Source organism: Aristolochia californica, unplaced genomic scaffold, assembly GCF_029961685.1.
Source record: "Aristolochia californica isolate CCGP_79_NKW_82.1479 unplaced genomic scaffold, dmAriCali1.0.hap1 SCAF_14, whole genome shotgun sequence".
Classification (NCBI taxonomy): domain Eukaryota; kingdom Viridiplantae; phylum Streptophyta; class Magnoliopsida; order Piperales; family Aristolochiaceae; genus Aristolochia; species Aristolochia californica.
In genome coordinates, this window is record NW_027181815.1 from 9,647,901 (window position 1) to 9,673,738 (window position 25,838).

A 25,838-nucleotide genomic window follows, 5' to 3' on the forward strand; every position below is an offset into this window, starting at 1 on the left:
AGCTCTGAAGGTGCTTTAATGCTTAGAACTGGCACATCTGAGGAGGGGTCATCAGGGCTGTTCAGTTTCTTGCGATTCTGTGTGTTTAGTGATGGTAGGAATGTGTTGATTCTTGGGTGGATTTATTTCTCAGAAACGTGGGGATTCAAACGGAAAGATTCCTGATGATGGGTCTTTTCTGGAATGGAAATTATTCTTCACATTAGATGATGGGTTGATCTGGATGATGCACCAGGGGAGCAGGGTCTCCTGTTCCTCCTCACTTTTTGAACATCTGTTCTTCTCGAGCTACTTTCTCTAGTGGCCACACTGGTGCGCAGTCTTCCCGATGGGAATCATCATCAGATGTTCACGGGCGCACCACATTTACTTGCAGTCTTCACATTGGTCCTTTTTCCTTCCTGATGGGTCAAATCAAAGGATATGTTCAGAAAAACTGAGAACAGTAGCGAATTTCGTAACTGGGTGAAGTCCGGAGGTTCGATGGAGAAGAATCTGGGTGGCAACATTTTACAAGCTCAAAACTACTCGTCTCTTAAATCTCCTTTATCAAGTCGAAATGGAATAGAAATCCTTCTCTGTCTCGCTCCATCTTAGATACCCTTGAAATTGCAAGCCAAAGAGGGTGAGGTGAAGGGGGAAAAGAGAAAGCAGAGCTACTCTCTGTGAATAAAAACTCTGGGATCCTTCGCTTCAGATGTGCAAAATTTTGAAAAAGCAGATACAAGAATGTTACTAACAAGTATACTACACAGGAAATGAGACAATTCCGAGTTAGAAGCCGGACGATTCGGGAGACGCCTCCTGGCAAAGCCTACCGGCCCGACAGGACAGAAACGGTGATCGCACAGGACGACGACGAAGGGCACCCGCTCTCCAATCGGCGAGCGGCTACACCGGATTGTTGATCGATAGATAGAAGATCGACCATGATCATCTCAGTCTCCGGCGGCACATCCACCGGTACCCGCCCTTCTAGCATGTCCACCACTTCCGCCATACTAGGCCTCAGCCGAGCCTTTTCCTGTATACAACAGAGACCCACATTGACCAGCGTTCTCACCTCCCTCTCCTCGACCCCTCCTTCCTCCATCAGTCTCTCGTCCACCACCTCCATTACCTTCCCTTCCCTCACCTTCCCATCCACAATTCTCGGAAAATACGACCATTTCCTGTCCGACTTGTCACCGTCTCCCACCAAAAGGACATTCCTCCGCCCTCCCACCAGCTCCAAGACGACCATGCCATAACTGTAAATATCTGACTTCTCCGTGACTCCCCGCTCCAGGAGCCACTCGGGGGCCAAGTACCCTCGCGTGCCTCTGATCGTCGTCACCACTCGGCTCTCGTCTCTTCCCATTAACTTCGACAGCCCAAAGTCGGAGACTCGCGCGCGGAAATTTTCGTCGAGGAGAATGTTTTCGGGCTTCACATCCAGGTGTAGGACACGCGATCGGCAATCGTGGTGGAGATAGGCGAGAGCTCTGGCAACGTCGATGGCGACTCTGTACCTGAGAGCCCATGGAAGGCAACACTCTCCACCGTCGTGATTCACTCTCCGGGGGAAGATCCAGCCGTCTAAGGCCCCGTTCTGAACGAACTCGTACACCAGGAAGCGGGGCCCGCCCGGAACGCAGCAGTAGCCCAGTAAACGAACCAGGTTTACGTGATGTACGTTGGCAATGGCCATCACCTCCGCGCGGAACTCACGCTCCCCGTGCTCGGCCTCCTCGATCCGTTTCACTGCTACCGGAGTACCGTCGTACAGGATGCCTTTGAAAACGGACGCGGAGGCTCCTCGGCCGATCAGTGCTCTGAAATTATCGGTGGCTGCCTCTAGTTCCTCGTACCGGAACTTGGCCGGCAGCCCGGCCACCTTCCTAAGGAAGCTGTACTCTATTCGGAGCTCTTCCCCCTCCAGAGCCAGATGATTCTGGACGAACATCCGGTGACGGCGACTTACTGCAATTTGGAAGAGAACCCAGATGATGATTCCCAGAATTACCGCACCATCGGCGGCAGCAATGACAAAGAATGTCCTCGTGGGGCCGACAGATACTCCGAGGACGACGACCAGAATAAGGAGCGCGGTGATACTTGCTGCAGCGATCAAATTTCTCTGCTTGAACTCCATTAAAGCTACCTTGCTGGATTAGAAACCCTTTTCGATCATCCGTGAGCTACTCGACGACTCCGTCGCCATTGTTAACGTTCCTGACCTCTAACAATTTGGGAATTCGGAGGTTTCGTCTTGAACGGATGTGAATACTTAAATTAAGCGCGGGACCTATATGTTAACGTCCAGTTTTCTAATATCAGAAAATTGACCCGAGCACCAATGAGCTCATGTCACAGACGATTTGTGAACTCGTACGAGTAATTTCAGATCAAAGACAGTTCTTTAATTTATTATGCTTAAGTTCTACTCTGACATTTGCTTAGGATGACATGAGGCGAAATTGTCATCGATTACATCTCTGCCGGAGAAGAGAGTGGCTTTGTCCTCCCAATTTAATAATAGAGTGACCACACGGTTTTGAATTTGAAATCAATTTTTTTTTTTTTGTGTGTTTTATTGTCTTTCTTCGTTCTTCCAACTTGAATCGTTCAAACTCCGCGTTGATTTCTCGCAGAAACGAGGATCCTGCATTTGTATCGATCGCACAGTAGGTGCCGGGTGGGCATCGGATCGGGTTTCTGTCAGCCATAAGCGTTTAATTTTAATAAAAGGGCATTTATAAAAGAAAAAAAATTCAGAAACCTAAAATTTCCCAAATATCCCGTCGTCGTCCCCGGCCGGTTGCCTTCGAATCGATTTCCGACCGTGCCTGTTGCCACAGAAATGGTAAGTTTCTCATTACTCAAATTTCGATATTTACGATTGATTTAACTTCCTTTCTAAGATTTTTAGAACCCTAATCGAATGTAATTTTGTTATTTCACATCCTCGTCCATTCTTCTTACTGCCGCCACCATTTTGGACTCGGGCTGGGGATAGGGACATTTGTCGGACAGGAACCAGGGACAGTTACTCGCCCCCATTATTGCAGGCCTTCCAAGTCAACTGAGGAGATGAGATTTTAGACTTCAACAAAGCTCAAGAAATCGATCACAATAGCGGGCCTGACTGAGCAGAGGCTCCCTTAAACAGTGCAGCGACATAAGGGAAGACCCAAGCGTTAAAACCCACCAATCTCTTCCCAGAAAAAACACATCCACCAATAAACTCACTACTTCGGTTGTCCTTATTGCCTCAGACACTTCATCGAACCTCGCTAAAAGACTCAAGAACATTAGGGAGGATCCTCACTCTTTTACCATCTCAAATAAGACAGGCTTCCCGGAACGTTCCGCCGATGTACAGTTACCGTGAAACTGCACAAGCTAACTTGCCAGATAGAGAGCTTCATCGCTCTGCTAGATAAAGTTTCGATTCAAAGGACTTACCTTGGTGAGGTACGGTCATATTTGAAATAATTGGAAGCAGCTGAACCCTAGAAGAATTGTCTTGTTAGGAAGCAACTGTAATAAGGTCACTTACTCTTGATCATGCATCTAACTCCCATTTACAGATATTGGAGGCTTGGATTTGTAAATGACGACTGAATGATTCACTTATATAACGCACGACAAATTCGAGAAGATTGACTGAAACTCACTTACTTATCATGAATTATTTGAGAAGCATTTAAAACAGGCATTTTAACAGGTGATCATATCGTGAAACAAAATCACCGAGCAAAAATTGTCGAACTCGGAGTCTGTCAAGAAATGAATACCCAACAACGGCAGAGAATGACAAGCAATTTTTGATACTACACTATGAAGCAGAAACTGTCTCTCGCGCCTCACCAATTTTCTTATTCCACCATGGAAAACGCTTGCCTCATCCACAGTGTGTCCAAAATCAATGCAGACCATCCTCCGGGGGAGGACCTCCTTCGCCAACCACTTCCAGCTGCACACGCATTAGAAAAGAGAGACACGGTCTCAACCCAAGACAATATATCAGATTTCAGCAAACAGCAGTAAAGCTCTGGACGGCCAATATCCTCCAATTAATAGACAAACACCAATAAAGAACTCAAATTCACTATTGAAATATAGATTTATCCATATATCTTGTGCAAGTTTATATATAGACAGACATAGCTTGCTTGAAAAGAATTACAGCCAGTTTTTAGAAATTATCTATGCATAGAAACTGAGAATTTGAGTTTGTCCCCAGCACATAAAAAACTTGAGAAAAATACAAACAGACCCTTAAATCCTAACAGAAACTGCTTTAGGGGGCACATAGTTGTCCTTCTTCTAAACGACTGGCAAGATAGGGCGACAGGGCACGGGGACGGGTACGGGTACGAAGACAAATTCAAGGCCTCCCTTTATCTTGAGAGTCAAAGAGATGAGATTCTTTTATTTTTTACTTTCAAATTTTAAATATAGTTTTCTAAAATTCATATCAAAGGTAATATTGTCGTTTTACAAACCCCTACTGGTTCATTTAGCTTTCATGAATGATAGTCCACTGCATCTTAACCACAATGCCGTAATAAGAAATAGATACCGGACATACATGTGAACTATTAGCTCCAAACCAATTTTTAACTGACAGCTTTTAGCACGATAAGTGAGAAGTGATACTCTTATCTCCCTGCTGATTAGGCTCTAAACAAAATGAAGTTCCCAAGAGCAAGCTGACACATTTCTCTTACCATGAAGTATTGAGAGCATACAGGGCATTCATGTGGCTTCCCCTTTTCCAGCCAAAACCACACAACATCATGCTCATCCTCTGCAGCCAAAATAAATTATAAATGACTCTAGACCTCTGGAAGAATTAAAATTATAAATAATAGGTTCATTTCAAATAGAAAAAAAATTACGATAAAATACATACCGCCTTCACCGCCTGGGCATCCCACTAGTCTTTTATTAAATGAGGATTTAATAATGGCAGGTGCTTCCTACAAGCAAAAAACAAGAAAAATAATTCATCGGAGTATACATCTACTCAAATACTGGCTAATGCAATCATGGTCAACAATATAATTTCCACACCCAAAAATTATGAAATACTGACTTTTAAAATCCTTGAAAAGGATTCAGAATCATCAACAGCATACAAATAGCACCTATCAACTGATTTACAAAACTGATGGGGATGTTCATATAATGAACTAAAACACATGTGCACAAGTCAGAGAACTAAAATGCATAAAAACCAAGCAAGGAGCAAAAGCCAGACAAGAAAAGCAAGGGTGTCAAGGTAAATGGAGTTAATGGAAAATTGAACCACAGAGAAATATTTGCAATAAACTATCTACAGTTTCCAAGCAAAACAACCCTGCAAACGTTTGTAAGAGTGAAGAGAGAGAATATACAAAAGGAGTTCCACGAGTAACAGATTTATAAAACAAAGTACCATGCCATGGTACAGTATCTGATAAATGTTCTTTTTGAGATGGTTATCTGCTAAATGTTCCAACTTCAATTTGTGGAATTTGCTTTTTTCTCAACATTGCATTAACTAACACAACAAGTGTGAGTAGAATAACACCCCTAAGGATAGCACCAGCCAGCTGGCTTGCGAGCGACTCAGATTTGAATTGGTGTTAGCTCGGCTCAGACCGATTCTCACCGAAGCTAAGCTTGTTAGTCAAGCCATGCCCAGCTCAGGTCAATGGCTCGCGAACCAGCTCAAAATTATGTATCTTACACAAAAACACCATTGTGCATAAGAGGTAAAACAAAGAAGTCTGAGTCAAGTCAAGCCATAATTTTTTACGAGTCAAGCCGAGCACAAGCCAATGGAATTATACTCGAGCCTCATTATTAGGGCTCAAGTCAAACCTGAACCTGCAAAAACTAGGCTCAGCTTGTTGCCAACAAAAACCAATATTTTTGTATCTTATATAGCTTTTCATTCAAGTTGGACACAGACAAAGGCTCAAAAAGAGTTGCTAACCAGTCAAACTATTAGGTACTTCCAAGCACCGATGAAAGTAATCCACCTATCACATTCAGAAGGTTTTCACCCAGTATAAGTACCATCCTAGAAGCCAACTAAGCCTGCAAACACTATGAACAGGAATCCAAGTATCCAATTTAACAGAATTTTATCCAAGACAAGTGCCATGTCAAGGCTGCAAAACAACTATTACATGAGAATGTATACATTGACGTGAGTTCCAATATTTCTCTTCTACTCCACAATTCAGGCTTTTGTGAGAGCACACAACATTCAAATCTATACAACTGTAAAATAATATGTCCAACTTACGTAATGTTTGAAGTTAGTGGTAGCAGCATTAAACATGCCATCGGAATAGCTCTTCTAATATACTTCATCCCCATGATGATAAAAATATATTCCTATCTTAACTTGCATGGTTAATAATCAATTATAGAACACAAAAATGCAACAAGTTGGAAGGCAGGTCGTAGAGTTCAATGAACAGTTCATAAAGCCCGTTATCACCCATCATCAGTCAGAGCTTCCACACTGGGAAAAAATAAACGAAGAAAAAGACAGGACAAAACCATAAATCTGGGTGCACCAAGAATTGCCTTCCTAAGCATCTTGATCCAAAATTCGAATCTCTAATAACATTTGAAAGTGTTAATTTATACTCCTGGGTAAACAGCACCTACAATCCCATATTTTCGACTTGTATTATTTAAAAAGGATAGTACCAGAAACGGTCGCTAAAATAAGAAAATGGTGCCACTAAAATATTCCAGCAGAAAATGACCACCTGTCTTAAAAATCACATAATAACTGAAAGTTAGAAAATATTATTGACACTAAGCGTTGGATCGCTAATATTGGACATACGAGCAGAAAATCATCAAACATCAACAGCGCTAATTCACAAGGAATGATAAAGGATCAAAAGGCAAGACAGAAAAAGGATTACAGGACATAGTTTCCACTAGATTTCGTAGTCCCACCGACACCCCATAACAACCTATTTGTGAAAAAGAAAGGAAGACAGGTGGATTCATAACGCATTGCCTCCACTAGTTGATATTTCCAGGGGGTGAACAGAAATGAAATAACAAAACGGGTTCATCTACAACCAACCTACTTATGTATACCAAAAGAATGAAGGCCTTAACCATAAATCAACTTAAAGTTCTGATTTATAACCATTAAAATAGAGCCAATACATTTTCAAGAAAATAAATAAGTATAACAAAAGGTAAATGCGTCAGAACAAGTCAGAAATCAACAAAAACGTAACCGGTAGGAAGCTATCAAAATTCAGACAAGCAGGCTCACCTTGGTCCCGAATGGTCCCACCGGAGGGTCCAAATCAAACCTCTTACTCCCCTGATACCATATCAAACAAACCAAAATGAGCTCTCCGACATCACGTATTAGTGTTACAGCAAGTATTTGTGCTCGAATGAAATTCCTAGATGCCTCAGGGAAGAGAACGCACCTCCAACTCAGCTTCAATTTCCTCCCTCTCAAGCCCAGTGGCTATCGGCATTACATCTTCCACTCTCTTCTTCCCGCCCGATGAAACATCTGCACATAAAAAGCGCCAGCGGAACAAAAATCAGGAACGAAAACCCTAGGTAGCAAAGAGCCACAGGAAGGAAGCAAGCAAGCAAGTGAAGATCGATGAACCGGGGTACGAGAAATGCAAACCAATATCGGAGGTACCGTGCTGAGAGAAGAAGGGCGGAGAGTTCTGGAACGGCGACGACGACGGCGAGGAGGAGTGAAGCGACGCAAGAGACCGGTTTACCTGAGGTACAGATCGGCGAAGACCGAGTGCCGATCGCCATACAGCAAGAGTGTTTAGCCTTCTCCACATCTCTGGATCAAGTTCTCAGGTCGCCCCCAACCAGGGTACTCACGCAGAAGCTCGGATCAAAATGATTCTGTTAAAATAGCCGCGCGGCGTTTAATTCTTTATAGGGCGACGGTAGCGTCGTGTGCTCGTTGCGGGTCCAGCGTAGAGCAAACTCGGGTGAACGGCTCGGGCGTTCGGTACGGTCACAACAAGCTTAGACACTGATAACCTAAACCTATATTGGAATCAAGAATTTGCCTCCAAGCTTCATAGAGAGGGTAAGCTAAGTTTACAAAAAAAATTAAACAAGAGAGGTAGAGGCATTTTCAGAATCACCAAGCATTTCATGTGCATTTTGCCATTTGAATTGAACCTTTCAAATAAACATAAAAAGAGAGAGAAAATATGAGCCTACTACTTAAACAAGTGTTTACCATTTCAATAGGAAAAATAAAGACATAAAGCATAAAGGTTAAACAATTGAAGCTAAAAAAAATTGACATTAAATGGCATTATCCATCAGACATCATGTACCTAGACTCCTCAAAAAAATGGTGTAGTCGAAAGAAAAAACCGACATCTCCTCCATGTAGCTCATGACCTACTCTACTCTATGAATGTACCCTATTTTTATTGGCCTCCACACAATTCTTACTATATGTTTCCTTATTAATAGGTTACCATCTTGGATGTTGAATCATAAGTCCGCATACTCATTGTTATTTTCGAATAAATACCCATTTTTCCCTTCCTTTGAAAGTATTTGGTTACGCATCCCCACACAAGAGTAAGTTTGACCCAAGGCTCTTAAGTGTATTTTTGTGGGTTACTCTCATACCGAAAAAGTATATGTATGTTATAATCCTTCTCTTCGGAAACTAATTGTCTCTAGGGATGTCACTTTTGTTAGGACTTGACCTTTTATTCTTCAAAGGATCTTCCTCTGTGTCTTTTATCTATTCAGGCTGCTCTGAAGTCTGTTGTGCCACTTGATGTAGATCTACTTCAGCCCGTTGAAGCATCGTACGATACCACACTTGTGGATTTTACGAATCTCTCTGAGGTAAGTCCATCTTTCCCTCTTATATTTGGTCCACAGTTATCATAGCTCTTCAAAAATAACCTAGGACTTGCACCTAGGCGCCCCACTTTTCATCCTATATTTTAATTCGTCTCTCACCTTTTTTTGTCTTCTATTTGCATCTATTTTGTTCCACCCTTGCTCCACCATCTTATCAAGAGGCATTGAGGCATCCAAGATAGAAGACAACCATGGAAGAAAAATGAATACATTATATGAGAATTAGATTGGATCCCTAGTTCCACTTCCTCCCGACAAGAAACTCGTGGGTTGTAAATAGGTTTTTACAATCAAACATTATCCAGATGGTTCTATTGCTAGCCTCAAGGCCAACCTAGTTGCAAAGGGGTATAATCAATGCTATGGAGTAGATTATGAGGAAATTTTCTCTTCGGTGGCTAAATTAAACTTGGTACAAATCTTATTATCACTTGTTGATAATTCCTCTTGGCCAGTGTATCAACTAGATATGAATAATGTATTTTTGAATGGTGACATTCAAGAAGAAATATATATGCATAAAACACATAGCTTTGTGGTTATGGAGGAGTTACTGTGCAAATTGAGGAAGTCATTAAATGGCCTAAAACAGTCTCCTTAAACTTGGTTTGACAAATTTAACCAAGCAATATTGCATTTTGGATTCAATCAATGTTCAGTAGATCATTCTGTCTTTGTGAAGATACCTTCAAAGGAAAAATATTACTGACTGTTTATGGGGATGAAATTGTCTTAACCGGCAATGATGAAGATAGTATAAAAAAAGTCAAAGAAAATATATGCGAAGAATTCAAAAAGAAATATTTGGGACTTCTGAAATATTTTTTGGGTATTGAAGTCCTCCAGTCAAAACACAGGATCATATTATCTCAGAGGAATTATATTCTGGATCTACTTGAGGACATAGGAATGATGGGAAGTCGATAAGCGACCCCTATGGATGCAAACACAAAGCTATATACAAGCTCTGGAAAAGATGTTGATATAGGAAAGTATCAGAGACTCTTGGGAAAACTTATTTACCTAACAGTAACCAAACCAGATACATCATATATAGTAAGTGTGGTTAGTCCGAGGAAAGAACTTTTCAATAAAAATCATAGTCACTTCAACATTTAAGATTTTCTATAAGCAGATTGGGTTAGATCACCTGAAGAAAGGAAGTCCACTTCTGGGAATTTTACCATAGTTGGAGGTAAAATAGTTAAACGGAAAAGTATGAAGCAAAATGTTATTGCAAGGTCCAGTGCAAAAGTCGAATACAGAGCTATGACCCATGCAAACAATGAGTTTCTATTGATCAAATCTCTTCTTACTAAATTGAGGTTATATAAGGAAGCCTCTATGAAATTATATTGTGACAACCCGACAGTCATTCATATTGTTTCAAATCCGGTCTTTCATGAAAGAAAAAAACACATTAGGGTAGATTGTTATTTTATATGGGAAAATTTTCAAACCGGAATTTTATCTCTCACACATGTTTCGTCTCAAGGATAAATAGCAAATATTCCTAAAAGCCTGATCACATCTAAGATACAAATCACTATTTGGAATAAGTTGGGCATCTATAATGTTTTCTCTCTCCCAACTTGAGGGGGAGTGTTAGAAAAAACAAAAGTGCCACAAATATAAATTAAGAGAGAACTCCTCTCCCACGTCAAGAGGTGGCAAAGGAGGTAAATAAATGGTTTTTCATAAGGATGGCACAATAGTATAATTAAATAAGATGATGTATGCCTAGTTATGTCATTTCATTACAGAGCTTATAACCATAAAGGCATTGTAATCATTATAAACCTCTTTTTACAACTATAAATAAGACGTTCAAGACACAAGGTAAAAAGCCTCTCATTTTGTCATAAATTTGTATGACCTATTCTCTCTCTCTCTCTCTCTCTCTCTTCTTCTTCTTTCTTCCTCTTTTTTCTTCTCATCTTCTTCCTCCTCTCTTCCTTCACCACCTTGATTGAGATTCTTTATCATTGAATCCAAAATTCAACATAAATAATAGTTTATTATCCTATAATAAAATATTATATTATACATTATCAAATACTATATTATGACATTAAGAGTACATACTACTATTGTACAATGTGGAACTATAACTTACTATTGTTAGCTGTTAAATAATAGGTTACCCATTGATCATTCTCTCTTAAAGAATCTAATTTAAATATTATTTAATCAATAATCAGAATATTCTCATAACTCTTTACTTAAAAAGATAACCATGCGCTTCAACAAGCCAACCTCTCCTCCTCATAAACTTTAAATCTACGATGGAAAGTGTTTTCACTAATAGGCTTATATTATAAAGGCCAATCTAGTGTTGGCCAATTATCCGTCGAAAGAGACAAATATGTTATATAATACCAAAAGCATTAGAATAAAAGCGCTACGACACATCGTAACGCCAGACCCGAAGAAAATCCAGAGACAACAACAACAACAATCTCGACTGACAGAACATTCACCACAAACCTACAAATAAATCTCATTCCCCTTCGATTACTTTTTTTTAACTGAAAATGTACGCTTAAGCTTTTCCATAAAGTCCACTTTCCTACCTCTGGCCAGAATCAGGAGACCCATCTCCATAAGAAACCAACCCTTTCTTCCCCACTGGGCTATTCGAAGAAGGTGACCTAGACTTATCTTCAATGGTTGCTTGCTTAGGGGATGGCTCCGGTGAGGACCTGGACGATGAACTTCTGCTTCTGGAAATCGACCTCCTCTTCTCACTTCGTCCAGAACCTCGTAGGGACCCATGGGGCCTTGTCCTATCAGAGATAGGAGAGCGACTCCGTGCTGGACTACGGCTGTAACCTCCCTTACCCCTGCTACGATAGGCTATGGGGCTGCGAGAGACACTTCTGCTTCGGGACGGGCTCCTCCTCCTGTACCTGCAATGAAATTAAGAAAATCCATAAGACCAGAGAATCGGCCATCGGGTTTCCAAACTAAAACATGCTAAAATGAAGACAGATTAATGCCACAACATCCGTTCATAATGCAATGAATGACACTTATATATTCAGAAATTAAAGAATAAAAAAAGAGGGAATGGTGCATTAACTCTTAAAAATGTGAAAAGGACGATAGTCATGTAGAAGAACCAAACCTTGGTGGAGTTCTGCCTCTTGGAGGACTCCTATACCGTCTAGGAGGAGAACGCTCAGAATAATTTCTATAGCTGGAATATCTGGTCAAACATAACAAGTTATTTATATTAAACAACTAAAGACGAAAGACCAATTCAAAGTAATCAGGAATTGCTCTGTACCTATCTCGATCCCCTCTTCCACCATAACGTCGTGACCTCACAGGAGATCGTTCAGGGGAAGGTGTTCGATAACGACGTGCATAAGAATAGCGATCACTAAATCCCCTCCCTCTTCTGATACGTTTTGGAGATGCATCCGGTGAAACACTTCTGGACAAGCTCCTTCGACGAGGAGTTGGAGCCTTGCGCACGGGGGCTGGACTCCTTGAGTAGCTGCGTCTATTGCTCCTACTAGGTGCTTTTACTGGACTTTTGCTAACACTTTTCTGGGGTGGAGCCCTAGCAGGACTCCTGCTTACACTTCTTCTTCTCGATGGAGCCCGTACAGGGCTTCTACTGATGCTTCTGCGAGAGGACCTCACAGGGCTCCTACTGGGACTTCTTTGGGGCAAGGACCTCAAAGAGCCCCCACTGGCACTTTTTCGGGGCAAGGACCTCAAAGAGCCCCCACTGGCACTTCTTCGAGATTGAGATCTTACAGGACTTCTACTAACACTTCTCCTAGGTGGGCTTCTACTGACACTTTTTCTGTCTGGGCTTCTGCTACCGCTACTCCTAGAAGGGCTTCGACTACTACTAGCACGCTGTGAGCCTCGAACTGGACTTCGGCTGTGATTGGGAGTCGGGCTCCTGCTCAAGCTCTGCCTTTTAGGACTCGCACTTCGGCTCTTGCTCCTCCGAGGACTTATGCTCATACTCTTGCTCATTGACCTTTTAGGGCTTACACTTCTGCTCCTGTGCCACCAGTCCCATATAAACTTACGGTGTTGAAGGATTCATGGAGCATAAATAAATAATAAAAAAACACCTGGACATTCAAAAAGAAGAAATACCTAGATTTCCTAAGATGACCATCCACATCAGGTTGTCTTTCTGCACCTCTATCAGACTTGGCATCTGCCCCAACCCCATTGCTTGTCAACTCCCCATTTTCCCTTGAGAACTCACCCTCTTCTTCCTCGAGTTGATCAGTTGTGTTCCCATTTTTTTTATGGTTTACAACATCCTTTTCATCTAACACGAGAGGAGACTCTTTTCCAACTACAAGGAGCACAAAACTCTTAATTACATAAAAGCTAAGCAGCAAATAACAGACATTTCATCAGATTGTAATAATATAGCAGCAACAAAATTAGAACCTGAAGCTCACAAAAACCAACTCAATATATGCAATAATGCACAATGAAGAATCAAGAAACCAGTCAAAAGAAAAAGAAGTAAACAATACAACTTGAGCTCCTTTCAAGTGTACGAGAAAGTCCTGCCAGAAACAATCAAGTAAAGAACAAATACAAAACCTCAGAAGAACACAAAACAGAACTAACCTGTAAGCCTGATTGGCTACAGAAGAACACAAAACAGAACTAACCACAGCACCAAAACGTGATATGATAAAAGAGAGAACAATATCACAACACTATAAAATGGAGGTAACTAAATGGAGGACTCCAAATAAACCCAGTAAGAAAAAGGACCACGAACTATAATAACATACCAGCTGCATGTGATCTATCACAACATACAGAATAATGTGCAAAGGCCAAAAGACTACATGGGATCATCATATTAAAAGATTTTAGATTCCAGTGTTAAACAAACACTAGCTAACTTGAAAATTTCACAGACGACTTCAACAAGTCACCAATTTTTTCATCCCAAAGAAGCTTTAGAAAATAAAAAAGCTATCAAACAATGTCATGCTAAAATTATTGGCATACAAGTAAAACTTGTACTAGAAAAGCTGGTTCTACAAAACACAGAATTGGATACTCTGATGGAGAGAAAAGATTTAAACAACTCAGAAACATAAAGCCATAAAACATTAAGCAACTCAATCAGTGAAATAAACTTTCAAATTAGGATCATTATCGTGTGATCTCTTTTTAAAAAGTTTATCATTCACCTTAAACAAAAGCAAACAAAACAATTATACTACTGTTGCAGCAGGAAAGGCTTCAAAGTCCAACATGGTGCCAACAATCAAGAAGATATAATTCATACTATCATCTCTTCACTGCGAACCAACTTAAAATGGAGCAAATAGACATCATATATAGAGGCAGGGAAAACTCAATACCTAATAGCAAAAGAATATGCAGTCTACTGCACTTGCACCAAAGTTTCTCGAGTAGTCTTAATAGACCCAGCAACAACACATAATGCAAACTTTTAACTTTTCATTCATAAGTTACTGTAGATATAAGGGCCCAAGGCAAGAAAGACATGTATGCATCATCCCATCCCCAAGAAGGGCACTAAAACATACATACCACTTCTCACATCAATTAACTTAGCTATAGTTGTTAAAATCTCTGTTATTTCTTCGATAAAAATTCCATACGAGCCATTAAAAAAATAATTGTAGATAATCCAAGACCAACCATAAAATGTGTTTTGATGTCTTCTACATCCCCATACTCCAGCCAAGATCATAATCTAGCCAAATAAAATTAGCGACATTCCAAAATTGTCAAATCAATTTTTCAGCTGTGTTTCTGCCATAAGAAACAATACAACAAAAAATCTGGTCTTTTTAACCAGTTTGGTGTGTGTGTGTGTGTGTGTGTGTGGGGGGGGGGGGGGGGGGGGGGGGGCTTGCTCCACAATGTAAAAGGATAAAAAAACGTGTTTCCTATCACCGCAACAGGAAACAATGAGAAAATAAACCAAAAGGCAGGGATGCCAGAAAACCAGTCAAAGGGATTTTCCAATAAGAAAATTTTCAATAGACAAACCGGTCAAAGAAAAAAATGATCTCCCCATCATTTTGTTTTCCCATAATTTTCAAAATAGTTCATTTTATGTCATATCAAAATAGATGATGGGGTTAAAATAACCTCTTCAGACTTTCATCAGCCTATAAATTACAACTTATTCCAAGCAACCAAAAGAATCTGACAGTCACATAAGCAAAATATGTAAGAACTGGAAATAACCAAGGAACCCAGTATACCAGCTGCTTTTGAAGAGTTCCGAGACTTTCGACCATGACCCCTGGCTTCAACAATATCTTCTTCTGAGCTGCTTTCACTAGTGTCACTATCAGTGTCACTGGTATCCGAAGTCCTAATACAAATAAAACAAATGCAAGTAAGACACTCAACTGCAGAAAACAAGAAATTGGACTGTTCAGACAACCCAACTGGAATACAACTAGCTCCATGCCCTAACACAGAGTAGGCACACATCAAGTCCATTTGACCTCGCAGGCCTCAATACTTGAGAACTTTTGTCTCAAAAGATTTAAGAAAGAAATAAATAGTACAATTACATTTGAATGTACCATTGGTACGGGAAGAGAAGAAACAAAAAGCCAAGCCATTTTTCCTAACGAAAACACAAATTTCAACCACTTGAGAAATGAATAAATAAAAATCACAACCAGAAAAGGTAAAGCAGAGACACTTGTAATAAAATACATTTGCCTAACCATCAACTCCTGCATCTCATTCAAATGACTACTAAACAATTGACTGCAATGTCACAAAGTTATTTGGTATCTTGATGAATTACTTTCCTATGTGGAAGTATGATTCTTACATTAAGTAAATTAATAAACACAAACTACACAAACTGCGACCAGAATATAACCTCAGTTATCTGGTTATCAGGTACTTATGCAACAACATGACAGGCAAAATAAGACACAAATATAATTTTCTATTATCTATTCTTTTTTCCTTCAACACAATGTGTTTGTGTCACCATAAGAAAGTGCCTTCTTTCAACTTTACACAACAATCTAAAAACGAATAAAGGCACTCATAAGATTAAAAGCTGAATAATCCTAGCTCATGCACATCATGATGCACAACTTGGTGTCTTTTGTGCTTCTCCTCACAACCCCCAAACACGACAAACTAAACAAGTCTTGCAAAAAACAGAAATTCACTTCAACCGAAGCAGTTTATGACAAAAAGTTGCTAAACAACTGCAAGACTAAAAAGGAATATCCAAATTAATTTCCTTTTTTTAAAAGAATACATTAATTGCCTTTGTATTTCCTCATGATGGCTTGATCAATCTAAAGCAAGTTGCAAAAGCATATCATCCATTTTAATTCCCTTTCTTATCCAAGAACTTATGCAGCAGCAAGTTGTTTCAAACTTTCATATGTAAACATAAATCACAACCAAGTCCTTTTATATGAGTATAAAAGAGAGAATAACAACCGTTTTGATTTGCGCCTAGATCTCTTATCACGACGCCTACGCCTTCTGTCACGCTTTCTATCCCTCTTTCTCTTTCCGCGTCTATGTTTGTCTCTTTTTGAGGACTTCCTTCTCCTCCGACGCTTATCATCACTAGATGAAGTGGCATCAGATGATGATGACAGAGATGAATCAGAATAACTATCAGAATCAGATGATTCAGTTTCAGTATCTGATGAGCTGTCTGAGTCAGATGAATAATGTCTTCTTCTCTTCTTCCTTCTTCTATCTCTTGAAGACTTTTTATGTTTTCCTCTTCGGCGCTCTTCATGATTATCATCATCAGAAGATATGCTCTTCCCTAGTTTTGATTTGCCAACATTCTTCTTATCTGTGACACCATCACACAAAGGATAAACAGTATAAGGATCCTTGAAGAGAGTGGCAAAGGCAAAGAAAAACACAAATTGTAGCAGATTGAGGATAAGAAAAAAGTATAACTGAGGAGAGCAGGTTATCCAGTGTCACCTAGTACACATCTTGAATAGAGAACAAAGTTAAGAGTATACATTAAGAAGAAAAAAGGATAATACAAAAGGTAACAAGCCCCAGCATGAACCCAGCTCAGGTAGAAAAAGAAAAAAGACAGAAAGAAAAAAGGCTTTCCCTCTCCATCAAGCTGAATCTGAAGCCAACAGGACTAGGCCAGTATTTCATGTTATGCATGAAGGTCACCATGCAAAAGAACCATTCAAAATAACCAAAAAGAAGTAAAATTCTCTCCAAAAGCTGTCAGAGTTTTACCACCAACTACTCCACAGTTGACAATTTTCACTGGAACAACAGGCTTCGACTTCTTGTCAGTCTCCACAAGTTCGATCTTCTTTAGAGTTTCTTGTCCTTGAGCTAGCTTTCCAAAGACAACATGTTTGCTGTCAAATGTTCAAAAGTCTTGGTCACATCACCCAGGAAACTAAAATAAAACTTTACACAAGAAACAGAGAAAAATTAACCTAATTCTATTACAACAAAGCAATCAATTAGTTCTTTGCAATTTAAATGCAACTGCTTACTTGGAAACTATTTCTTATGTTGACTGTTGTACATGCATCACGAAGATGAAATGAAAAAATCAATTTCACTCTACATGACAAAAATTTCCTTAAATTTAGAATCACTAAAAACTCATTACCATACTAAGACAAAATATTTTTGCACTTGAAAATGGAGAGAGAATATATCCTAACTAAAAATAAAAAAAGGAGGAAATTATCTGAAAGATTGATAACTAGAACTAATTTAAAGATCAAAATTGAAACTCTGCAATATTTCCTAAATCCCTCAATATTGATTATAATTCAAGTGATACAGGCCTATACTTCCAACACCCAGTACTCCAACTTCAACAAATAACCCTCACTAAGAGATGTTTATTAGGTACAACTAATTTAGGGGATTGAGTGCCTTTAGATTACCCTTTTCAAAAAAAAAAGTGCCTTTAGATTACGTGAAAACAGATTCAGAAGAGAGAATTCAATATTTAGAAAAAAAAACTATGAATTAGATAAGAGGAATGTACGAATAAGGAGGACAAGAAACCAACCCGTCAAGATGGTGAGCAGCTTTGAAAGTAATAAAGAACTGTGAACCATTGGTATGAGGACCAGCATTTGCCATAGAAAGGAGACCAGGCCCGTCATGCTTCAGCTTGAAGTTCTCATCTGGAATGTATCAGTCAGCTCACCATTATTACCATAAGAAAAAATGCATGAAGTCCTCAATAGCTTAGGTAGCATTCTGGAAAGAAATCATAGCATTCTCGTAACATAACATAAAAACACGATGATGCACAGAACAGCAACAACCACTTCAGCAGACGGGACGCGATATCCAAATATACTTGTAATGATAGCAAGTATTTCTTTTGACAGAACACTTCTCTAATAATGTTAGGACCACCCAATTCACAAACATAAATGCATTCATTTTTAGGTAGGTACATCTCATTATTGTGAATGAACTGAGAAAAGAGCAGATGACAGTTGACATCAATAAAAATGACCTGCAACTACCTAATTACATTGAAGAATTAATACTAAGACAAATAAGAAACTTAAAATTTTAAAATTTCAGAAACATATCCTACACGGATTACCCACAAAATACCATATGTAAGATCTCAATACATGGATTAATAAACAAATACTTGACCTTGTGACATGCTTCAATTTAGTCTTTTTGGAGACCTACTCCATTGCAAAAGTGAAAAAGATTACATCAACCAAAACTAAGTAGGTGCATAAAGTATACATAGGCCTTGTGGTAAGAACTTTTGCAGAATAATGTCTATATAGGTGGCAAGGAGAAAACTTTACAGACAATGCATGCCTTCATGAACAAAATGAGAGTTTTTTAACGAAAAAAATGCAAGATTAGAATTTTTAAAAAGAACAGAAGGAAAAAAAAAATACCTGGAAACTTGCCCCCATATGTGCTCTCTCCACCAGAACCTGCAAGACACAGATGAGAAAAAAACTTCATAAAATTTTAAAAGAAGCCAAAATCAAGTAAAAGTTCAAGGAAGATGAACCTTCAAGGGGTGTAAGCCTCGGTGGCCATTTTTTTTTTTGAAATAATTAGTGGCCATATTTTTGGAAAGCATCTTATGGAGATTATTTTTTGTTCAATTCGTGTAATGTAGACCAAAAAAGTCCACATCATTTTTTTACAAAAAACTTGTTAAACAACAGTGCAAAGTTTGTTGATTGGGCCTTTTGCTCAATGGCCATAATGAGGCATCTCTATAGTGTGAGATCTTGGGTTCAAGTCTCACTTGGGAAAAGGGATCATGTGTGTGTGTAATCAACATTCAAAAAGAAAACAATGCAAAACATGTTTTAATTGTGAAAATATCATTGGACAGCATTTCTAAACAACTATCTGAACATGCACACTCCGACACACAATATATGTTATCAGACTATAAGCTCACCAACATGACATGAATAGAAACCAAGTTCAGACAGCACATTAATTAGAAAAAGAGTAGTCCATGAGAAAGCGACCAGCACAAAAATGAGAACAAACAGCAAAATACCGGGTGCTTCAAAAAAATGCAGAATTTTTATGACATTTTTAAGACCAACCATTCAACATCAATAAAACCTTTCTCATCAACAACCACCAACAAAGTCAGTTCTCTACAACTTTACAAACATCAAGAGTAAAAACATCCTAAATCATTAAGATAACTGTTTAGCAACATCCGCAAGAAAACAGAGGCCACACAATCCAGACAAGTTGGCAGTAGAAAAAAGAAGAAAAAAGCAGCAATTAAATTTGTTCTCCTAATGCAAACATAAGAAAACTCAGCTTTCTACAGATGCCAGTATATCATCAAATCTTGACTGAGACATCTGTATCCAATCAAAAAGCTTCTCACGAATAGTTTCTTCACCATCCACGCCAGAAAGGCATTCTGCAATTGGTTTTAACCCATGTACACATAAATATGCAGAAAATCAGACTCATTGATCTTTTGTACCAGTGTAAAACAGCACTGTTTGTCCAGTACTCAATATCTGTGGTTTGCAGAATTATCCAATAGCCTTTGCTCGATAGGCTCCTCATATTGTTCAAAGCAATCATTATTAAACACTGAAGCAGCATTTGCCTCATATGCAATCCTCAGTAAATTCACCAACAATGAATTAGCCAAGCAGAGGACTAAGTGTGTCCAGTTGACATCAAATTAAGTGTTTCAGCTGCTTCAACAACAGTATTACAGGCAACAGAAATAAGCTACCAAAAAGTTAATTAAGCACTCTAAAATAGCAAACCTTTTAAAGATGTCAATTGAAAACCATAACAAAGGACACCAATCCCAGGAGTGAGGAAAACATTTGGTTGAAACTGAAAGCCTCTAACCTGATTAACGTAACTGAAGAATGAGGAATGGTGATAACATAGGCAGCAGGCTTATCCACTGCTATTGCTCCGTTATCAGCCAAAGTATAAGCCACCCCAATACATCCCTATCTACCAAAACATGAGAAATAATAATCATGATTGGAAGATAGCGTGCATCAGTCAAATTTAACAAAGGTCGTTTCATAAGCATTGTGCTAAAAATAATCACCAAACTGATCATATCTAATGTCTTCTCCATTAATTCAAAAAAACAAAAAAAAGCATGTCTAAAGTAATATAACTTAGATAGCTCTCAAGTTCACTGATTAAAAAAATTCATTTCTTAAATAAATTTCACTTTCTTTTAATAAATGAAAGTAACAAAAGTTGATCAGCCTTTTTCCCAAAAAAAAGGCCTGTAAAGTTCAATTTTCATACTCATTTAACTTTCGCAATGCATCTGTGCCTGATAATAGATCATTGCGAAATCACTGATTTATAAATTGTCATAAATCCAAATAAGTAAAAAATGAAGAGGCAAATGAGTAAGATAAGAAAACGAGGACAGAGATTCCCTTTAAGCAAAAGGATAAAACATCATGTTTGAGGCTCATAAGATGGTAGAACATATATACCTATAGAAATAGTGAATTCCTTCAGACAGGTTCTATCTTTTTCTATAGAAACTATTTACAATCCACTTTATCACAATAACTGACACAATAAATTGAAGAATGAAGTTAGGAAGCTGCTTTCGGTTTATTAAGAAACTTGGAAACATTACTCTACATCACTGCCTGACTCAATGTGAATGGTCTACACAAACATAAGCTTTGACCTAACAGTTCAACAGGGTCATATTTGGCTTTTAAAAGCTTTTAAGTTACAATTCACAAATGAAATTAAATCAGCTAATGAAGAATGTTTAAAAAATTACTAAGTAAAAATTGAGTCATGAAACAGAAAAAAAAAAACTAGCATATAGCATCTTCAAAACCAAATCATACTGTTGCTATTTTTTTTGCTTTATCAGGAAAAGTCCTAATCCGATCAGTCCATTTAGCTACTAACAATATTAAAAAGAGGAATCCCAAATCACTTTTCACAGAATGAAAGACATTGGACATTTTCTTTGACTCGCAATCCAGACAAATGGGACAAGTTTCAGTTACCAACAGATGCTTCTTAAAATCACACTGACCACATATAATAGATACATGAAAATCAAATCAGCACAACAATCATTCATGCACATGACTGACAAGAAGTGAAAGCCAACAATTATCATCACCGACCATCAAGTAGAGTCATAAATCATGGGCAACTTAATGACTCAAAATAATGGATTAACAGAATCACATTGGCGAACTTATAGAGAAAGATGACATACTAAACAAATTTCAGTATAATGTTCAGTATAATGTTTTTGCTAGAGAAATCAATTATTTTTTTTCTTGCAAAGTAATGTTGACTTCTCTAAGCCACCAAGACAAACAAAGAAATCACGATAATTCAGTCATTTATTAAAAGGCAGCAAACACCAATCAAAATGGTCATAGCAAAGGAATATATGAAGGTAATAAAGTAATAAGCAAGCACATACCATCTCGTTTAGAAAAATCGCCACCCTGCAACATGCAACGAATCATCAGACATCAATAGCAACAAGGATAACCTTGCATGAAACTGACTTCAACATGCAGAGATGCTTAGTAAAATTATGAGGATGGACAACTAGTAAATACAACCTCAAAATCTAGATCACAAGAAAAGCAGTCGTGACCATCAGCCCTGTATCCTACAGCATAAACAAGGGTAACTGACTAAAAGACAGGTGAATGCTTCTAACTCATGCTAACTGGAGAACATAAGTGATCGTACAACAGGGTTTAAACTTTGATAATTGGACAGTACATAAAGTAAAATTAAATAGCATACTTGAGCCATGAATCCTTTAATTATTCGGTGAAAAATGGATCCCTTGTAGTGTAAGGATTTCCCAGTTGTAGCTCCAATTCCCTTTTCTCCTACAGAAATAAAAAAATTAAGTTAAAACTACGTGTCAATCATTTCAATTTGCTTTCATACTAATTGCTACTAATTTCACTCCACAGAGACATAAAAATGAGAGTTCTCTTCACTATCTTGCCAAAATATGGAGACAAACAGCAACTAACACTCAACACCCTGGCAAAGAATCTCCAAGCAATTTCTAAAATAATTAAGAAATACAAACAGTTTCTTTTCAAGAACTATTAACAGCCACAACTACAGATAAGTATAAAACAGTGAACATTCCATGATATACATATCATCTACTTCTGATTAACAGAAAGTGAAACCAACTACCTGTGTTATCTGAACCACTACAACTACAACTACAACCCAGCTCACAGTGTACCTCCTCTGACATTCAGTTATAAGTACATAAAGCTCAAAATAAGGAACAACAAGCACAAACAACAATTACACAATCTTCTAACTGATCCCCATCATAGTACCTTCCAGAGCACATAAAACAAACAAAGCTTTTCACGAGATCAAATATGCACAATATCAATGATGCATCAAATTTACCTGTACATAATGCACGAAAATTCTCCGCAGTCTTAGGAACAACATCAGCAAAAAGCTGTAGAAAGTAGAAATCAATGGAATCAGCACAACATACAAGAAGAACAGAAGCTAGACTAATTAATTCTTCTTTAAAAATCATCTGAAATGGTCTATACCTCAAATAACATTCTTTCTGAAGAGTCCCCATCAATGGATACGTCTAGAAAAACCAAAGGATTTTTCTTTTTAACCATTTTTTCCACCTTTTCCATCACAGCGGATCAGCAGACATCACTAACAATGTGAGGAAGGATAAATTAAAGACATGAATTTGGATCGAAATACCGCAGCTACCTTCAAGAAATATGTCCATAAAAATACCATATACATCAGGTGGAATCAGTTCCACACAAAAAGTTGGAAGAAAGATATCCAGCATTGCAGTAAGGAACTCCAACGGAAATCTTCAAAGAGAAAATTAAACATGACTCTAATTTAACTCCTCTAGTTTCTGGAACGGTTAGGAAAACGGAAATATATGGCTCGAAGAAGCAGAAATCGGCAAGATAATTATAGGCTGTTGTCCGACCCCAGTGTATGAGGAATAGCAAACAAAATTAGAAAAAAGGTAAATAACTGGCAACAACTAAGAAAGTACAGATCCACAGCTCTGGATACCGTAACTGGAAAACCCCCTAAACCCTAAACCCTAACAACTTTAAGCAAGCGAAAAAATGCAAAAATCGAAAAATTTACAAAAAGATAAGAAACGAAGATAACTCCAGAACCACGATTGTTCTTACCTAACGAAATATAAACGAATATTCAGCCGCAAAAGGAATCTAAAAAAAGACTACGAAGGAAATAGAAAAACGAAAAACAAAGCCGCATTACACTGACGTGATGAACGAAATAAAAGCTAACTCGCAGGAAATAAATTTAAAAAAAAATTAGGGAAAAGAAACCCTAGCGTTCACCTGAGAGTACGAGAAGCTGCAGCTGCTCCACAGAAATCTGGTGACGAGAGAAACGAAAGAATACTTAAACTAAAAAACCTTAGCTCCTTCTTCTCAGAATGAAATTACACTTGTAACCCTAATTGACTAATATTTCCCACGAATCTCCTCTGTTCGCTTCTGAGTCTCTGACAGTGGAGTAGTTGTGCTGTTTCGACTTTTCAGCATTAGTTTTACGGATCGGTTTCTTACCCGGTACAATCTTTTGCTCTAGCATTGGTTTCCCGTCATTTTAAGGCAATAACCAAGGGTTATTTGGGTAACTCGTTGAATGCCTAAAAGTGGCGAGGCCGCACCGCTTTCGACTCTAGGCGCATCGGCTACGCTGTCACATATGCAGATTCGTGTCACCTAAACTTTTACTCATCTTAGTGCACGTCGAAGCAAAGTGAAAGTGAACTCTAGTTTATTTTGATTTACCTAAAATTATTAGTGTGTACCTAATAAGTAAAAAATTAAAAGTAAATTCATTTTCACTTTCTCTTGCGTAAAACGAGTAAAAGTGAAACCAGAGGGTTCACCCTTGATTTCACTTCCGTTCGCTCTCTCTCAACGTTCCCCTCACCTAGACGTTGTTTCTTTCCTTTCTCTATCCTCTAAAATCAGTGTTTCCTTGTTGTTGATGCATTCATCTTGCCCTCAACCCTCATATCCCCCCCTCCTCCTCTCGTCGTGATCCAATCTCTATCCTTTTATCGAATTGCCTCACTCAACTTGCCCTGCTATCGCCACTCTGACTCGCTGCGCTTGATTTTTTCCACTCGTGTCGTTGCTCGAAGTTGCCCTTCTGATCTGTTCCCCTTTCTGTTCATTCTCATCACTACTCCCTCTCGCTGCCCCCCCCTCTCTGTTCCCTGCAACCTTCTTCCCGCCTACTCGATGTTGGTTAAGGAAGAACATCCAACATGATTGATGCTAGAAACTTTGGCAAATTAGCTTTTTTGTTTTTGTTTTTAGTATAAAAATAAAAATGTTAGAAGGTGGGCTCAAGCCCACACATCAAAGAGGTGGCGTATTGATAAATAAGAAGATTTCTCATAAAGTTGGTATGAAGATGTAATTATTTGTCTATTTATGTCTCTTCTCTTGTAATGTTGTAACCCTGTGGGCATTGTGAAAATTATAAATAAAGGTCATTGGGCTAAGAGGTAGAGCATTAAATTCTCTCCTCTGTTCTCAAATTCGTCCAAACTCTCCTCTCCTTCTCTTCTTCTCCTCTCCCTCTTTGGCCCAAAATCATTATGAAGGAGTCCTAAATTCTATATGGTATCAGAGCTGAGGATTTAGGACTCCCATGTTAAGCGATGCTTAAGTACCTTTGAAGGAAGATGACAAATTGGCATCGACAGCAGATACAACTGCAAGATTTATTTTTCACTATGGGTTTCAGAAACTCTTGCAAGTTTGAATCGGTCCAACATAACTATCTTCGGTAAAAAAAAATTGTCGATCCGTTAATGCATTGCTGATAATCTGAAACTGTCTCTACTGGCTCACGCATCGCGGGGAGAGAGGAGACATTGATTAAGCCTTGTTAGTCGTATTTCCAGCGTCGTGCTATTTTTCTCTCCACTATTGTTTCAATTGATTTTTGGAAATTACTATGTTCACCTTTGGTCATTTTCTTGTTGATTGCCTTGGTGTACCTACTGGATAAGATCTTATTTCTATAGTTGCGGCAATTTTTTTTAAATCACTGAGTTGTCTCAACAACTCATCCCACTTTGCTTGGTAATCACCAAGAACCACTTCAGGAGGATGAAGACACTGGTCTAGCCTGTCGGGTTCTATTTTTGACTCATCTACCAACATTGGTTCATCGCCGACAATCCTCTTTGTTCGTTGATTGATTCCCACTGCCATTGCTGGAGAACAAGACACTGCCAAGTCCAATTTCTGTTTTGGACTGTTGAATTATTTCCTTCGCTGAGAACTCTGTTATTCACCGAGTTATTTGCTTTCACTGGCTGTTGACATCTTCCAAAAGTACTTGCCTGAGCGGACGACTGCGATGATGTCTCTCTGCAA

General features: G+C 38.7%; 3 protein-coding genes across 5 annotated transcripts; all 3 read right to left on the minus strand.

Annotated features, from left to right (window-relative positions):
- Positions 1-572: 572 nt before the first annotated feature.
- LOC137950546 (probable receptor-like protein kinase At5g20050) lies at positions 573-2,245 on the minus strand. The gene has a single exon (XM_068797079.1). It carries the CDS (start codon positions 2,132-2,134, stop codon positions 815-817), a length of 1,320 nt encoding a protein of 439 aa, XP_068653180.1. The 5' UTR covers positions 2,135-2,245; the 3' UTR covers positions 573-814.
- A 1,438-nt stretch (positions 2,246-3,683) lies between these two features.
- On the minus strand, positions 3,684-7,907 carry LOC137949990 (cytochrome c oxidase subunit 5b-1, mitochondrial). 2 transcript variants are annotated; one of them, XM_068796301.1, is made up of 6 exons: positions 7,661-7,907; positions 7,449-7,537; positions 7,286-7,336; positions 4,901-4,967; positions 4,716-4,795; positions 3,684-3,958 (listed from the first exon to the last, which is right to left on the minus strand). In XM_068796301.1, the coding sequence occupies exons 1-6, from the start codon at positions 7,827-7,829 to the stop codon at positions 3,908-3,910; spliced, it is 507 nt and encodes a 168-aa protein (XP_068652402.1). In that variant the 5' UTR covers positions 7,830-7,907; the 3' UTR covers positions 3,684-3,907. The 2 variants fall into 2 exon arrangements, with proteins under 2 accessions (XP_068652402.1, XP_068652403.1); XM_068796302.1 differs by having other exon boundaries at positions 7,676-7,906.
- A 3,346-nt stretch (positions 7,908-11,253) lies between these two features.
- Positions 11,254-23,828, minus strand: LOC137949485 (peptidyl-prolyl cis-trans isomerase CYP95-like). 2 transcript variants are annotated; one of them, XM_068795529.1, is made up of 14 exons: positions 23,772-23,828; positions 22,971-23,088; positions 22,816-22,870; positions 22,177-22,265; positions 21,842-21,866; positions 18,801-18,839; positions 17,933-18,050; positions 17,134-17,261; positions 16,351-16,720; positions 15,132-15,244; positions 13,012-13,219; positions 12,179-12,913; positions 12,017-12,097; positions 11,254-11,798 (listed from the first exon to the last, which is right to left on the minus strand). In XM_068795529.1, exons 2-14 carry the CDS (start codon positions 23,064-23,066, stop codon positions 11,459-11,461), a joined length of 2,397 nt encoding a protein of 798 aa, XP_068651630.1. In that variant the 5' UTR covers positions 23,067-23,088; positions 23,772-23,828; the 3' UTR covers positions 11,254-11,458. The 2 variants fall into 2 exon arrangements, with proteins under 2 accessions (XP_068651630.1, XP_068651631.1); XM_068795530.1 differs by lacking the exons at positions 21,842-21,866; positions 22,177-22,265; positions 22,816-22,870; positions 22,971-23,088; positions 23,772-23,828 and adding an exon at positions 20,257-20,275.
- Between the last annotated feature and the right edge of the window lie 2,010 nt (positions 23,829-25,838).

Coding starts and splice junctions, on each gene's coding strand:
- LOC137950546 (XM_068797079.1), bottom strand. CDS start 2,134: ATGGAGTTCAAGCAGAGAAATTTGATCGCTGCAGCAAGTATCACCGCG.
- LOC137949990 (XM_068796301.1), bottom strand. CDS start 7,829: ATGTGGAGAAGGCTAAACACTCTTGCTGTATGGCGATCGGCACTCGGT. Junction 4,796..4,900: donor ATGCCCAGGCGGTGAAGGCG/GTATGTATTTTA, acceptor TTTTGGCTGCAG/AGGATGAGCATGATGTTGTG. Junction 3,959..4,715: donor TATGCTCTCAATACTTCATG/GTAAGAGAAATG, acceptor ATGCGTGTGCAG/CTGGAAGTGGTTGGCGAAGG.
- LOC137949485 (XM_068795529.1), bottom strand. CDS start 23,066: ATGGAAAAGGTGGAAAAAATGGTTAAAAAGAAAAATCCTTTGGTTTTT. Junction 22,871..22,970: donor CAGAAAGAATGTTATTTGAG/GTATAGACCATT, acceptor TACTTTCTACAG/CTTTTTGCTGATGTTGTTCC. Junction 12,098..12,178: donor GGAAGAGGGGATCGAGATAG/GTACAGAGCAAT, acceptor ATGTTTGACCAG/ATATTCCAGCTATAGAAATT.